General features: G+C 40.3%; 2 protein-coding genes across 2 annotated transcripts; both read left to right on the top strand.

The window, feature by feature from the left end:
* Nucleotides 1-334: 334 nt before the first annotated feature.
* Nucleotides 335-4,925, top strand: smim7 (small integral membrane protein 7). Its single transcript, XM_084066691.1, has 5 exons — nt 335-417; nt 996-1,037; nt 1,272-1,330; nt 2,867-2,957; nt 3,433-4,925. Exons 1-5 carry the CDS (start codon nt 392-394, stop codon nt 3,446-3,448), a joined length of 234 nt encoding a protein of 77 aa, XP_083922817.1. The 5' UTR covers nt 335-391; the 3' UTR covers nt 3,449-4,925.
* Nucleotides 4,926-7,077: 2,152 nt separating this feature from the next.
* On the top strand, nt 7,078-14,102 carry LOC311052079 (mediator of RNA polymerase II transcription subunit 26). The gene is made up of 3 exons (XM_084066884.1): nt 7,078-7,399; nt 10,271-10,345; nt 10,722-14,102. Exons 1-3 carry the CDS (start codon nt 7,337-7,339, stop codon nt 12,438-12,440), a joined length of 1,857 nt encoding a protein of 618 aa, XP_083923010.1. The 5' UTR covers nt 7,078-7,336; the 3' UTR covers nt 12,441-14,102.
* Nucleotides 14,103-15,338: the final 1,236 nt, after the last annotated feature.

Genomic DNA, 15,338 nt, shown 5'->3' with positions numbered 1-15,338 from the left:
GCAATTTTATAAAACAATCATATTATGTACCCTACAGTAGCCTTCTATTGGACTGTTATATTTCTGATATATTCTGTTATTTTTTTCTGAAGCTATATAGATATTATTTAGTGGATTTAAGGGGGGAATAGACTTAATCATTATTGATAATAGATAAATAAACAAATAGGATAGGCAGTGGCACTGTATGTATTCTACTTTCACTTTCCTAGAGTCGTGCGCACTATACGTTTTTCCAAAATTGTGAGACAGCGCCCTCTTGCGTCACATAATTGTATAGGTTGTCAAATTCCGAAAACAAAACACTGCTCCTCAAAACGCCTATTGGTCAAATGCGCTGATGACGTATGCGGATACGGATGTGTGGCGTCTCTAATGTGATGTGGACAAAATGTTGGGGGATCTGCTGATATTCGGGTAAAAATAATTGTAATCCATTTGAGAAAAGAGACCGTGCACTTTAGACACGTCTCTTAATGTAACGTTATGTATGCTGTTGTGTTTCTATGACTGTACAATGTGTGTTTGTACCATGACAACAAGCTTTACTGCTGCCAGCTCACCACGTTAGCTTAGCTGTAAACAACACAAACATGTAACTATCAATTATTTTCTCAGTGATTATTCTATTCATTACTTTTTTGTTTAGTCGAATAAACGAGAAACGGGTATTTTGTAATATATTTATGTTTACATATTTTATATACAAACAATTAACCACTTGTGTTCGTTTGTATTTCGTTGCTCAACAAACATGCACACATAGTGAAAATAGCAGATATGCAGCTACCCATGCTATTTTCATTAATTTTGTCATTTTATCCACACAAAAAAATGTAAAGTAAACTTTAGCCTAAAAAATACCATGTCCAAAAATATTAATTGATTATTAAATGATTATTGGTTCTTTTATTTTCATCAGTTAAATTGATTAGTTTGATCAATTGTTGCATGCCTAATTTTCACATAATTTCTGTCTATATTGTTACTTGCAGGACTTTGCTTGTGAATGCAGGAGCTGTGTTGAATTTCAAACTGTAAGTAGGCTGCTTGTGGAATACAAGAACGCTCGCCTCAAAACACAGTCGCCCGTCACCTCAGTAAAATAAATACAAGAATACAAGAACCGCTGGGGGCGAGTGTGTTTTGGGGCGAGTCGTCTGGTTACCATTCCATGTCATCGCCTGAAAAATACTGAACGTATACAAATAATCAGTAAGCAAATTCCAGAATTAGAAATAACAAGTACAAACAAATGTTTTAATTTGCAGGAAGAGAAAGGAGTCACACCAAGGAGGATTTGGAGACGATCATGGAGGACCGACAACTGGTGTGTGTGTGTGTGTGTGTGTGTGTGTGTGTGTGTGTGTGTGTGTGTCACTCACAAGAATGTGACAACTGTGCTTCACAAGAATGTGACAACTGTGTTTCATATAGAGATGTACCGATACCATTTTCTCCTTCCCGATTCCGCTACTCACAACTTGCATATCGGTCGATACCGAGTATCGATCCAATACCAATGAGTAATAAACAAAAATAATCTAGGACATTGGTTCTCAAAGTGGGGTCCAGGGACCCTTAGGGTTCCTTGAGGGAGTGCCAAAGGGTCCCTTACAGGTCTGTAACTCTTGAGAGTGTACAAATGGAACCAAATGGACCCGGAACAAATTACTCAGAGTTATGGGGGTTCTTGAAATTAAAAAGTTTGAAAACCACTGAACCACTGAATAAAAAAATCCATTAATCATAGTTAAGGTGCAGCTCCAAGTTAGTAAAATAAGAATGTAAATTGTACAGTAAGAACATAAAACAGTAGTGCAACATGAATTCAAAATATTATATACTATAAATGAAATCTCATGTGATAAATGACGTGGTATCGGAATGGCATAGACTGGCATACTCGCCGATACCGATACCAGCATTTTAGGCAGTATCGGCAGCTTTTACGATACTGGTATTGGTATCGGAACAACTCTAGTTTTACAATTTAGTTTGTAGACTGTATTGCTTAGGTCATTGGTTCTCAACCAGGCTGTGACCCCCAAAATAATCATATTTGAACCTCCACCCTGACAAGCACTTGGAATGGCTGGAGTTGAGGCATTACATTTAGTTTGACTCGGTTCCACAGATACATATTGTGAAAATAGCAGATCTGCAAGCTCACAACGCCTTGTGTTGGTGTTGTGAGCTTGTAGATCAGCTCATTAAAAAATGTTTGCCTCTTTCTTCTTAGGTATTATTTGACAATTTGGACAATTTTTTAAAAGTATAGTTTGTTCATTGCTTTTGATGCATAAATGATCAAAAGCAATGAATGTAGGCCTACAGATACCCTGCATACACTTATACTGTTTGTTAACTGTTGAGTGAGAAAACACTGTTGCACGTTAAGCTAAGCGCAGAGTTAAATGGGGGGTTTTGCAGTGGTCGAGTGCAGTGGTTGAAAATGTTGGAATTGTTTAACTGATGAAAAGCTGTGATTTTTGTTTTGTTTAAACTTTTAAAAATCTTTTGAAATTATATACACTTTTTCTAAATGTAGGGAACAGGAAAAAAAGGAGATATTTACTCACAACCCATAACGATTGGTTCGCCACCCAAAGATGGGTCCCGACCCACTGTTTGGGAAACAGTGGTCTAATGCATATAAACTGGGGCTCCTTGAAATGAAAAGGGTTAAGAATCACTGGCTTAGTTTAACCACTTAAATCCTTGAAAAATTGCTTATTTACAAGCTCACACAACGTGTTGCGATGCATTGTGAGCCTGTAGATCAGCTACTTTTGGCAAATGTTCCCCTCAGAATATACAGTAGATGCTGGGGTTCAAGTGCTTAATTTAATGTTTTGTCTTTCAGGTGACAATATCAGGGAGTTCCTGCTCAGCTTACGATACTTCCGGATCTTCATTGCGTTGTGGAACATCTTTATGATGTTCTGCATGATCCTGTGAGTTTGTGCATTTTTATGCTTTTGTCCATATAAACGGGTATGTTTGTAAACTAGATAAGATGTTTTACTGCAGCAAGGTAGATGCCGTTAGAACGTAACATGAGATAAATCTGTAATAAGCTAAACATAGAAGTTGGTTTGCAGATGTGCATTATTAAGTTATTGTACATTTATTTACTTTATCGTGAGCAATTACATTTACACAAGTGCTGTGTATCATAGCTGTCGGGCAGAAACCTTGTCTCTCCATTCTTCAACTTTTTATGTTATTTTGATCATTTAATTCCCTACAGTTTCTCATAGAAGTAGCTAAAATAGCCATATGGGCCCTCAGAAGGACATACAAGGTTTCCACCTGACAGATGTGTGATGATATGTAGAAACCTATGTCCAGATTATTAAGACAATAATGATATGAGGGAAAAAGTATAGATATTAAGTGACACTACATGTTTGTTTTTAATGTTTGCAGATTGTTTGGGTCATGACTTCCTGTCTGGAGCCTGGGGTCTTCCAAGGATGCAACATGCACACAAATCAAAGATGGACACTCTAAGCTTCTCTTTAATATTCTGCGGTGTTCTTTTTGGCTCTTTTAACTGTCATTGTATCACATGTTCTTGATTAACCTCAACTGTTATTTCTGTCAACAAATAGTGTTGACCAGTGGTTCTCAAACGTTTTAATTCCAAGGATCCCCATAACTCTCACAGTTACAGACTTGTAAAGGTCCATTTGGAACTCCCAGGGAACCCTGAGGGTCTCTGGACCACACTTTGAGAACCATTGGTGTAGACCATGGGTCTTCAATAGGGGGTCCGGGACCCCTAGCAGGTCCTCAGACTTACTACAGGGGGGCTGCCACATGTTTGTGGTATAGGAATGTATTTTTCAACAGACATTGAAGAACTAGCTTTGAAAGCCTCTCATCAAGTTGCATTGAAGGATTACTCAAACAAAAAGTTATAGAAAATAATTGTATACAATATAATGAGGGTCCCAGCTTCATCTCTCTCTCAGCTAAGGGGTCCTTGGCCTGAAGAACGTTGAAGACTCCTGGTGTAGATGGTTTACAAAACCAATATATTTATTTTGTCTTAATTGTTAGACAGAACTATAGAGTTTTGTTACATTTGGGCTTCTTTCTTTAGATTGTAAATATACGGTTTTCCCTGGCATCAGTGGTTTTTCTTGTACGCACCTATTCTCCCCTGGGCCTGAATGCTTAACATACTGTAGCGTAGCTCCAGGGCATTGCTTTACTTATAAAATAGTTCGGCTTCACTTGTTGATAATTAGTTGTTTTTCTTTTTTCCCTTTTTGTTTCATTGCATCTATCTGCAACAATTCTATCCATACGGGACACATGAAAGTGCCAAAATGCAACTTAATGTACAATGATTGTGAACCTATCAGATCTCCATCATTACTGCCAGGCTTTGAATCAGAATCAGCTTTTTTTGTTACATCACAGGAATACAGGTGTAAAGAAGTGGGTGACATTATTTTTTTGTACAAGCTCCGTCATTTGTAGTTTTCAGGACAAGGAGGAAGTATAGGGCAGGAATCTCCAAATTCAAATGTTGTGTTTTTTCGTAAATGAACGCCCTACTTCATCATACTACAGCGTCTCACAAAAGCATCAAAAGGAGCAGATCCACAAGCTCGAAAAAGCGGTGCAAAGGCGACAAGTTTTGAGCTTGTCGATCTGCTTCTTTTGTCGTTGAATTTGAATCCTGAAAAGCGACAGTTTTAGACATATGAGGTTTCCAACCGACAGACGATATACATGATGTATCAATTCAGGTGTTTACCAAATCACTTGAGGCTATTTTGTTGATATGAGTTGTTTGGTTTAGTTTCAAACTTCAAATACTTATATGGTAAATCGAAATATGGTAGAGATGTTTTAAAACTGATGCATATTTGTCCTTATTTTGTAATAAAGGTTTACTCTGAAAACCATACTGTAGATGCAATTTATCATTCTGTATACATACATATAGAAAAGTAGCACAACTGTGTTGTCTCATCACAGGTGTAAAGAAGTGGGTGGGATTCGTTTTTGTGTTTTGATTATTTAGACCCAAAGATTATTAGAGAACGCACTGTTGCTCAGACTGGTATTGAAATACTAAAAATACTCATTTGTAACTCAGAACGTAGAAATGTACTCTCATTTGTATTCTCTAAGAGTTAAATGAACAGGATTTACTGTGTAGAACATCTCTTCCAGAGCTATTTTGGAATAATCATTTGTCAGTTGGGAACATAGACAGGACATAGACCCCCCCCCCCCCACACACACACACAATCATGTATAAATATATATATATTTTACATTTAGGAAATTTGCCAATTTAACATTGAGGTGTGCACAATGTTTAGGTGCCCACTCGACCTGTATTCGTGGGAACCTCAGCTCTACAATCTAATCATTAGGGGGTATGAAATTCGGTATATACCTTATTTTTTTTTTGGGCCTAAAATATTGTCTATACACATACATTCATGAAACCACCTGCTGACTGACAGCAGTCAACATTGATCAATTGATCAATTCCTTTCCTCAAAATGTATTTGGAAGTCAATTGTAATCTCAGATGAATGAAAATTTGATTCACCATCATTTTATATGGCTTTTTGACGATGTGGTGGACATTATTGCCAACTAGGATTTCTTAGGACTTTTGATGTGTTGTTCTGGTGAATAGAATAGGTATGTGAAGAAAAACATTCTGCTACAATTATTTTGATTTTGAGGTCCAAAATTAGCAAGTTTGCCTGGGCTATAAAAACATTGCTCAATGCTGACAGCCGGTCACTCAGCAGGTGGTTTAAAAAAATATTTATACCCAATTTCATACATGACACCTAATAATACAATGATAAATTATTAAATGCCCCTGTTGCAAGTTGATGACGTCATATGTCCATGTGTTGTCCAACCCTATGGAATGTATGGAATTCAGGTGCTAACTAAAAACAACTTAAAGGTAGTATAGGGTAAGTGATTTTCTTTGGTTAAAATAAGTGTTAAATAGCTCTATATTCTGATAGTACTCATTGCTAAAAAATGTTTGTTCAGTAAAAGGAGTCTCCATGTCTCTCCAGCTCTATAAAACAGAAAATGCATTTTCGTTTCAGTTTCAGTTTCATTTCCAATTTTATCCAATCAGGATAGAGAACTCAATCAGGATATAGATTAAACAAGTGAAATTGGAAGTGATGACACTAAGAAATGAACAGACACAATTGGATCTATAAAAATGAAGCTTAAAATGGGTACTTTCTCCTGATTGGCTGAGATTTTGACACCTACCGGAAAATGTATTTTCTGTTTATTAAAGAGCTGGAGAGACAGGGAGACTCCTGTTACTGAACAAACACTCTATAGCAATGATTACTGAATATAGTGCTTTAACCTTTTAACAAAATACTTTATTTTGTTTCAACCCAAAAATATCACTTACCCTACCTTTAATACTTCCTAAGGTTAATGAGCATCAAAACTATATTTGATATATTTTTTATTAGCACATGCATTCCATACATTCCATAGGGCTGGAACACACATGGACAAATGACATCATCAACTTGCGATGGGCCATGGGAGTTCCTATTGAGTAAATGAAAGTGTTTCTAATTTTAAATTTTAGTTATAGAGGGCAACTATAATGTATTAAGGCATAAAATGCTTATTAGCCAGGGATCCTTTTAATAGTTTTGAATTTACATCTACCAGACAAAATATTGATTGATTGATTGATTGATTGATTGAATATTTTATTAACAGTTCGCAAAAAAGCACAGGGGTAGTTTTATTTATACAAAGATGCTAAAAGGATAAACCCAAGAAAGGTCCTGTGTACGCTTGTGCATTTAAAGAAAACATCTTTTACACGAAGATGTCCAGTCGTCTTGTCAGAGTGGGGGTCTTTTAGGGTTCTTAGTTGACCTCAGAAAAATGTTTGAGAAGAACCACTGTCATCATATAACTCAGGTACAGCAGGTGTCGGTGTCGGTTTGCAACGCAGCCATTTAAACCAAAGAAGAAGCCAGAAGAAGGGGGAGAAATGTCCCATCATGCAGCGCGGCTCAGAGGAGCGCTCAGCAGAGAGCAGAGAGACGTGATGATGGAGGCCATGAAGCCTGTCTGACGAGCCCGACAACTCTCCCAAAGAGCCTTATTACCTCTGTTCGCACACTTTAAAGTCTCACCAGGCGCTCTCCGGGGAACCGAACGTGAGAGCGACGCGCCGGGCCCATCACACAGTACCACCATGGTGCTGGCTCTCCTCGGGGCGGGTTGTTTGTCGCTGATAGGCCGCCCGTAGTGAAGCGCTGCTTTCTCTCTCTCCCCGAGAGGCTGGAGGATGACAGCGACCCCGCAGCAGATGAGAGACCGGCTGCTGGCGGCCATCGACGGCCAGAGCAACGTGAGTAACACCGCTGACCCGAACCGGGGGGAGAACACCCAGCGAGAACCGTTGCTAACGAACCTTTTAGAGAGCGATAAGAAAAACACACAGAGAAGGCTGGAATCCTCCCCCAGAGGCTGACACCACACACAAAGCGGAGTGTAGAAGCATAACATGAAGTGTCAATAAGAAAGAGTTGGTCAGATGAATAACAGCAGTGTCAGTGTGTTGGGCTTGGACGAGATCACAGCCTGACGGCGAAAATCGATGTGTGTTCAACCAAAATGACGTGTTTTAATGAAAGCCCTTTAACTCCTGCGAGCTGACAACAACCCTTTGGCTTTGTAGATCTGTTCTTGACGGCCAGCGACACCGCTGTACTGAGGATTATAGTTCAGCTTAATGAGCTAGTGAGCTAATGAGCTAGTGACAGTCACTTGTACTGGTGGTGGAAATGAATGGAGGCTTGCTTGGGAACAATGTCAGACAAGATGCCAAGAGATAAATATTTATTTGTATTTTTAACATGTTTGTTACACGTTTAGTCATTGGTTATTATTGTGAACTTAAGTTGTTTATAGAACATTTACTTGTGTTGTGTCAGGTCTTGTTAGCTATTATGTGCACTGTAGGCATTGACAAGCTTTGAAAAGTAAATGGCTTATTACCCTTACATTTTTGGAAGTTCAGGGTTGGGTCAGATTACTGAAATGTAGTCAGTTTGTTACTGAATACAAATTACAAGGCAATTGTCATTATAAATGTAATCACTTGAATTATAAAATATGTAAACTGATCTGAATACTTTTGGATTATTGCAGAATCAAAAATAATGGCATGCAGCCACAGAAAATTGAGTTCCACTAACATCTCAATTTTTTAAAGTAAAACACATTTGTGCCATAGGATTTGCAAGGATAAACAATAGGACCCATTCATTGTGTGTAATGTGGTTTACTGTGGTCCTTACAGGGCCGAGAAACCCTGTATGCTAGTTGTTCTTTTCATAAGTAAATAGCATTGTTTACCCAATAATCAACAACCCATCAACACCTCCCCCGGTGAAACCGCCCCCCACCCTACCACCACCTTGACAGCAGACAGTCCTATTGTATATAGATGTTATCAAGCTTCCTTGTAACTATAATAATCTAATTACACCTTTTTCCCCCAGATTGTAATCGGAGCTGATTATAAAGTAGTTATTACATGAAGCCAGTTACTACTACCCAACCCTGGTTGCCTTACGTGATGAGATGTAGAGAATTCTAAAGAATTCTATCAAATGAGCAAAACATAATTGTTGAGCTTTGCACAAAGTCTGAGCATGTACATTGACCTTTATGAGTTGGCCCTTGGGCCACTAGTAGGACAAACTTCTTTGCAAACTGGAAGTTTGCACAGACTTCACCCAGCCAATTCTATCTTCAACACAGAGCCCTTCACAAGCCCTTTATACAACTGTGTGAGAGATTTTCAGATGTTTGGTTGATTTATTGTTTTTGTTCTCCAGAGCAGCGGAGCCTTGAATTTATGGAGATTTTTTAAGGTTTTGTCGCATTCCTGAGCCAATAATTTTATGACCGGGTCATTGGTCAATAGGATACTCAGTAGGAGACTCTTTGAGTCAGGTCAGAGAAGGAGACTCTGCTGGTCATCAAATTATTGACTTAGGAATGTGACAAAAAACAACAAATCTCCATGAATTCAAGGCTTCATGGGTTGTGTAACTGATAGAAAATAAGTATTTTTTGGGGTGAACTACTCCTTTAACATGGTGTGTTAAAAACGACTTATGACTTAGTAATGAAAATAAGTGGTCAGATGGGTGGGCCGTCCGCATTTTCAGACACGCGGGCATTTTCAGAGAGCATGTCTATTTTAACGTTGTAATCGCTGCTCTAGAGTCACGTGTACTTACGTATGGGTAAACTTGTGCATTTGCATGACATTTCAGTTTGTCTGAAACCAGCAGTGGTTGTACATTTTCCATGTGCAGGTGCACATATGAAAGTTCATTCAAATAATGGTTTAGCCCCCCTTATAGGTCCCGTCTCCCCATTGTATGTACAGTTGAATCTGTGTATATTGAAATTCATATGAAAACCATAAAGATGACAAATCAGGTCCTCATCCTCAGTATTATTGCAGTACTTCTGTCGGGTCTCTGCTGTATAGTCAAGTCAATATTCTTATACAAGTTATCTCATGACACTTTACATATAGATCAGGTCAAGACCATAATTGTTGGCTTTGTTCAGACTGCAGACAAATCCGATTTGCCCATACTGTTGGCAAGTGATGAAATCAGATTGGTGTACTCAACATTGTCAAACCTATCATTGGTTTCTGTGGTAACGACATAGATAGGAGGCTTGAGTAGTGCTTAATTTATACTCTCTCATCATGACGATGTCAGTCACTCGCTGAAAATAGCCAATCTACTAGTTCAAAAATCTTTGTTGCAGATCCAGCTATTTATGATGAGCGACACTGAAGTCTGATTTATACTTCATCATATGACAGTGTCTTGAGTGTCCAGACTGAGACGCTGCTTTAGAAATCTGATAAGAATCTGAGATAATCTGAGACTTCTTATGTCTGTTCAGACTTGATGGAACCACTCTGATTCCAATCTGGATTAGCCAAAAATCAGATTATTTGGGCTGACAGTCTGAACAAATAAATAATGTAGAGACCCTACATTATTTCCCACATGAGCAAGGAAAAACTCTTTTCCCCTTGAGCAGAGCCTTTCTCTAAGGGGCAGACGTCTGCCTTGACCAGTTGTATGGGGTTTCATGTGAGGATGATGGGTGAATGTAATGCATGTTGTTAAGTACTTTGGATAAATGCACCATTTACCAATGTAATGTGTTGTTTGAGCAGATCCGCAACATGGTGATGGTCCTGGAAGTGATCTCTTACCTGGAGAAATATCCCATCACCAAAGAGACACTTGAGGTAGGTTATTTTAAGAATTATTGTTTTTTAATCAAACAAGAACATCAATTAATTAACAAGATGAATGGAAAATACATTTACTTCTGGTGCGTGAAAGTAGAAAAATCCAAGTTAGGCACAACTGTATTATGTTTGATGTCTTTATACAAAAAAAACGTTGTACCTCAGCTCTTGAAATTGTGTTGCTTTGGCAGCTCTTTTAAACAAGAGCCGCCTCATTCATTCAATTCACTGTTGATAGACTGTAAATATTTATACATTTTACATGACAGTACATTTGATCTTATCTCTCTATTCTTACCTGTGCCTATCATGTGTTTCACGCTTAGTGCTGTTGCTGCTAAGACACCAAAGATTTTATCTTTTGTCTTTAAAGGAAACTCGTCTGGGAAAGCTGATCAATGACGTCCGGAAGAAAACCAAGAATGAAGACCTGGCTAAAAGGGCCAAGAAGCTCCTGCGGACCTGGCAGAAGTTGATTGAGCCGGGCCCGGGTCACGAAGTTCTGTCCAAGGGCCACACGGAAACGTCAGGTTCTTCCAATGGCGCTTCTCACCCCTGTCGGACTGACATCTCCGCCCCTGCCACTCCACCGTCGGCAAAGGCGCTGCCGTTGGCAAAGGCGCTGCCATCGGCAAAGGCGCTGCCGTCGGCAAAGGCGCTACCGTCGGCAAAATCGCTACCATCGGCAAAATCGCTACCATCGGCAAAGGCGCTACCGTCAGCAAAGGCGCTTCCGGAGTTGAAGAGCAGAAATGACTTCAACAACCGTCACTCCCCCAAAGCAGAGAAGCCGCCGAGCAGCCGGAAACGGAGAGGGGAGCAGAAGGAAGACCCACGCTTGCCAGCGAAGATCGCCAAGACGGCAGCCTACGATAAAAACCAGAACTCGGTACGACCGCTGTCAAACGGAATCTCCGCCGTCCCTGACGCTTCAGAGCGGGAGGTATCTGAGCATCTGGACAACGACAGGGTCAACAAGATCCCTGTCAACGCCGTCAGACCGCACCCGAGTTCCCCGGGTTTCAGCAGACCCCCGAGCACTTCCTCCTTACTCAAAACATCAGTGTTGCAGCAGCATGCCAGACTGGAACAGGCTGCGTCAGGGGCCCCGCACCTGCCCAAGAGCCCCAGGACTGGGAGCCCTCGCTGCTCCTCGCACAGCCCTCGAACTCCAAAGCAGGAAGTAGTCATCATCAAACCGCCCGCGCCCAAAGCGTCAACTCTGTCGAGCCCCGTCGAGAGCGCCGCGTCTCTGGACAGCTCTGGACTGGGATGTTCTCCTTTGCCTTCTCCACAGCCTTTAACTGCTTCTGTTCAGGGTTTGCACACCATGGACACTTCCTGGTACCCCTCAGATATGGACTCTCAGAGCAGCTGGACATCCAGGCCTCCTGACAGTTCTCTTCCTGCCTCCCCTTACAGCGAGGGGGTGGGCGTCAAGGCCGACGACACCATAGGAAAAACAGGAAAAAAGAAAAGAAAAAAATACAGGCCTAAGGACTACGTGGTGAATTTAGACGGACAGAGCACGGAGAACAGCACTAAACCAGTCAGGTTAAAAGACAGGAGACTGACCTATGACCCCTCCACAGGTCAGATCAAAACTTCCATCCATAAAGAGTCTTGCCACCAGGAGGCGGAGGTCTCTGAACCACACAGGACAGAAGCGCTGAAACAGAACGTGCCTGTTCCTCCCAGTCCGTTCCAGCAGACCAACTGGAAGGAGCTGTCAAGGAACGAGATCATTCAGTCGTACCTGAGCCAGCAGAGCAACGTGCTCACCTCGTCGGGGGCCCAGACCCCCGGGGCCCACTTCTTCCTGAACGAGTATTTGAAACAAGAGGAGCACCAAATCAAAGAGACGAGGAAAACGCACGTGCTGGCATCCAACCTCCCTGTTACTGACTTACCGGGGGTCAGCCGAGAGGTCACAGAGGACGAGCTGCAACGGTTACACACACAACACTGGCCCGGGGTCAACGGTTGCCGCGACACCAAGGACAATTGGTATGACTGGACAGAGTGCATATCCCTAGAGCCGCACGGAGACGAGAGCAAGCTGAACATACTTCCATATGTGTGTATCGACTGAAAACCCTTTCTGAGGCGCCTCCACCTCGCATACTGTATCTCTTGGCTCTTTTCGACTACGAAGGGTTAACCCAGAACCTTCCAGAACCTGAAACTTTCCAGAACCGTGAAGTTCTGTTGTTTTTGTTTGTTTGCGTTTACATTAGAACCAGAACCACCCCAGGAGGAGGTACGTCATAAACAAACAAAAAAACGAATACAAAAGAAAAAATTGCAATTTTTTCTAAACTCACAAAAAAGCGAAAGTAGCCAATCTACAAGCTCACAACGCGTTGCGACGTAGTGTGAGCATGTATGTACATCTGCTATTTTGGCTATTTAGAACATTTTTGAAAGTACACGTTCTGGGTTCCCACTACTCAGGGTTAGTACTACCTCCTGAGCAGGACCCAAAGTAGGTTCTGAGAACCTTATCTGAAACCCAGCCATAGCGTATGGAAATAATTCCAGAACCTGTGAAATAAGTTCCACAACACGGTTGTTCCTGTAGTCGAAAAGAGCCATGTCTGAGAGGGAGAGTTTGAGATGTGTCAAGGCTGTTCAGGAAAGCCTGTGCAGCTTCTTGACACAGTCTGTGAAAGTAACCTAAAACGACACGCTGCCTGTCATAATAGCAGTTGCTGATCAGTGTTTGATGGGAAGTTATCTTAACTAATACATCGCTGTAGTTGTGGAAATAAAGGTATATTAAGGCTATGCATAAGCTGCCAGTTGAGTTGATGTCTCGAACCTTTGGCAGGCTGAGACAATACAAGCCCTGATCTGTGCTCTCCTCTCTCTATCTCTCTTTGTACAGGAGAAAATGTCATGTCCGAATGCACGTTGACATTGCCCAATAGGAAACATGCATACCTCAGAATATCACTTAACAGTTTTACTGAGTTTTTATTATTTTTCTTTTCGTTTTAGGGTCCACTCCACAGTTCTGGCAATGCCTAAACAGCACTTAGTTCAATAACAATTTCAGCTTTCAAAGAAAGCTGAAAAAGAAAGAAAATATGAACCTGGCTCAACTATACGTATATACTATACGTAACTACTGTACAAGTATACATACTGACATGACATTCTTTCCTCATTCGCAGGACACATACTGAGAACAGAGGGGTTTAGGCCATCATGTATGACTTTATTTATCTTAACATTGCATATTCTCTTCATTTTGCAGTTTTCCATATATGTTCATACTACACTCAGTCATTTCTGTCTGATTTATTAAACCTGTTATTTACGGAGATTTGGTTAGATGGTGCAACAGCAACATTCCAACAGCAACCTATCTCATACAGGGAAATGATCTCCAAAATGACACATTTTGATAATGTGAACTTCTAGCTTTTTGTTTTTCTGCTTTTCCCCCACATATTTAGGTTGTAAAATAATAACTGACAAATGGCAGAGCAGATGATGTGACAACAAGGCATCTTTTGTACTGTGAGGAAAACTGAAAACTAAATTAACATGCTGGAAATTGTACTTATTACCATTCCTTTAGATATTGTTTGCCTTATGGAAACCTGTGTTTTCCCTAAAAACAGAGCCTTAGTGAATGTACAGAAATTAGCCTTTTGCGTTCCGTCGAATGCAGAAGAGAACATATTTGCTACTTAGTCCTTTTAAGTGGACATGTTCATATGTGTTAATAAAAAAAATGCTGAAACTGTGACTGTCTTTTACATTTTCTGATATCACTTATAAGTATGTACATGTTTCGAATTCCTTTGGTAGTCAATCATTGCTGATATTTTTCTTTTTGTCTCTAGCACATGCATGTTTTTATTCTTTAAATGTTATCTTCTGAATATTGGACTCTTATTTTCTTAATTGAAGTACGTCCATTAAGCCCTGCCCTACAGCTACAGTATTTAGTATTATTCATATTCTGTAAGAATGTATCCGTTGTCTCACTGAGGGCTGTGGTGAAGCCTGAATAGAGGAAGTGACGTTCAGTGATCTCAGTCCCACAATGGTACTTCTACATCCCATCACCTGGAGGGACTACCGCTCTGTAATTGGTTTGTTGTCTAGCTGCACATTGGTTCTCAAACTTTGGCCGCGCCCCCCATCTGAAATGATTTTATGCCAGGGAGTCCGGGACCCCTATCATTTTTCAAAAATAGCAGATCTACAAGCTCACAACGCATTACGCTACGTTGTGAGCTTATAGATCAATTTTTGATTGTCCGAAGTATAAACTTGTCCACTGGGGGTCCCTGAACCCCACTTTGAGAACCACTGAATAACATTTGACATAGGAACAATATAATCAGTACACATCAGGCATTGTCCATAGTTGTAATAACTAATCTTTGATCTGATGACCTTCAAAACAGTTTAATTTAGTAGATATTTGAAAGTAGCTGTAGACTCCACTAGGGGTGCAATGATTAATGAAATCAATAGAAATTTGACCTACAATTTCTTTAGTAATCAAAATGGATCTTGTAAATATGCATTTTGAGCTTGCAGATCTGCTACTTGTGTGACGCTGTAATATGATCAAGCAGGGCATTCACAAAAAGTTAAAATATGGAGATGATTGATTGATTGATGTACTTTATTTAGTAAGACATGAGAACAACAGTACATGGAAGTATATATATATATATATATATAGGGGGGGGGAATACATAATTGGGGTCCATGGCCTAGTAGTGCATATCAAACGGGGTCCTTAAAAAGGTTCTTAAAAATGACATATTTTCTATCAAGTACACACCCCAGCCATGAAGCCTTGAATTCATGGATATTTTTTTGTTTATGTAGCATTCCTAAGCCAATAATTTGATGAGCCATGCCAATGGGGTGTGTAATAATTGATAGAAAATAAGTCATTTTTGACAATGAATTAAACCACGGTTGCGTTGTCCCTGCCAACCAGCCAACCAATGGAAGTGCT

Source organism: Gymnoscopelus microlampas, assembly GCF_963454915.1.
Source record: "Gymnoscopelus microlampas genome assembly, chromosome: 9".
Classification (NCBI taxonomy): Eukaryota; Metazoa; Chordata; class Actinopteri; order Myctophiformes; family Myctophidae; genus Gymnoscopelus; species Gymnoscopelus microlampas.
Note: the sequence above shows the minus strand (reverse complement) of the source record. Positions and strands in the feature narration are given on the sequence as shown.

What these genes read in the sequence shown, in the direction of transcription:
- smim7 (XM_084066691.1), top strand. Translation starts at nt 392, where the DNA reads ATGTTGGGGGATCTGCTGATATTCGG. An exon ending in GGGGATCTGCTGATATTCGG is followed by an intron (nt 418 to 995) that starts GTAAAAATAATT and finishes TGTTACTTGCAG; the next exon opens with GACTTTGCTTGTGAATGCAG. An exon ending in GCTGTGTTGAATTTCAAACT is followed by an intron (nt 1,038 to 1,271) that starts GTAAGTAGGCTG and finishes TTTAATTTGCAG; the next exon opens with GAAGAGAAAGGAGTCACACC.
- LOC311052079 (XM_084066884.1), top strand. Translation starts at nt 7,337, where the DNA reads ATGACAGCGACCCCGCAGCAGATGAGAGACCGGCTGCTGGCGGCCATC. An exon ending in CCATCGACGGCCAGAGCAAC is followed by an intron (nt 7,400 to 10,270) that starts GTGAGTAACACC and finishes TTGTTTGAGCAG; the next exon opens with ATCCGCAACATGGTGATGGT. An exon ending in TCACCAAAGAGACACTTGAG is followed by an intron (nt 10,346 to 10,721) that starts GTAGGTTATTTT and finishes TTGTCTTTAAAG; the next exon opens with GAAACTCGTCTGGGAAAGCT.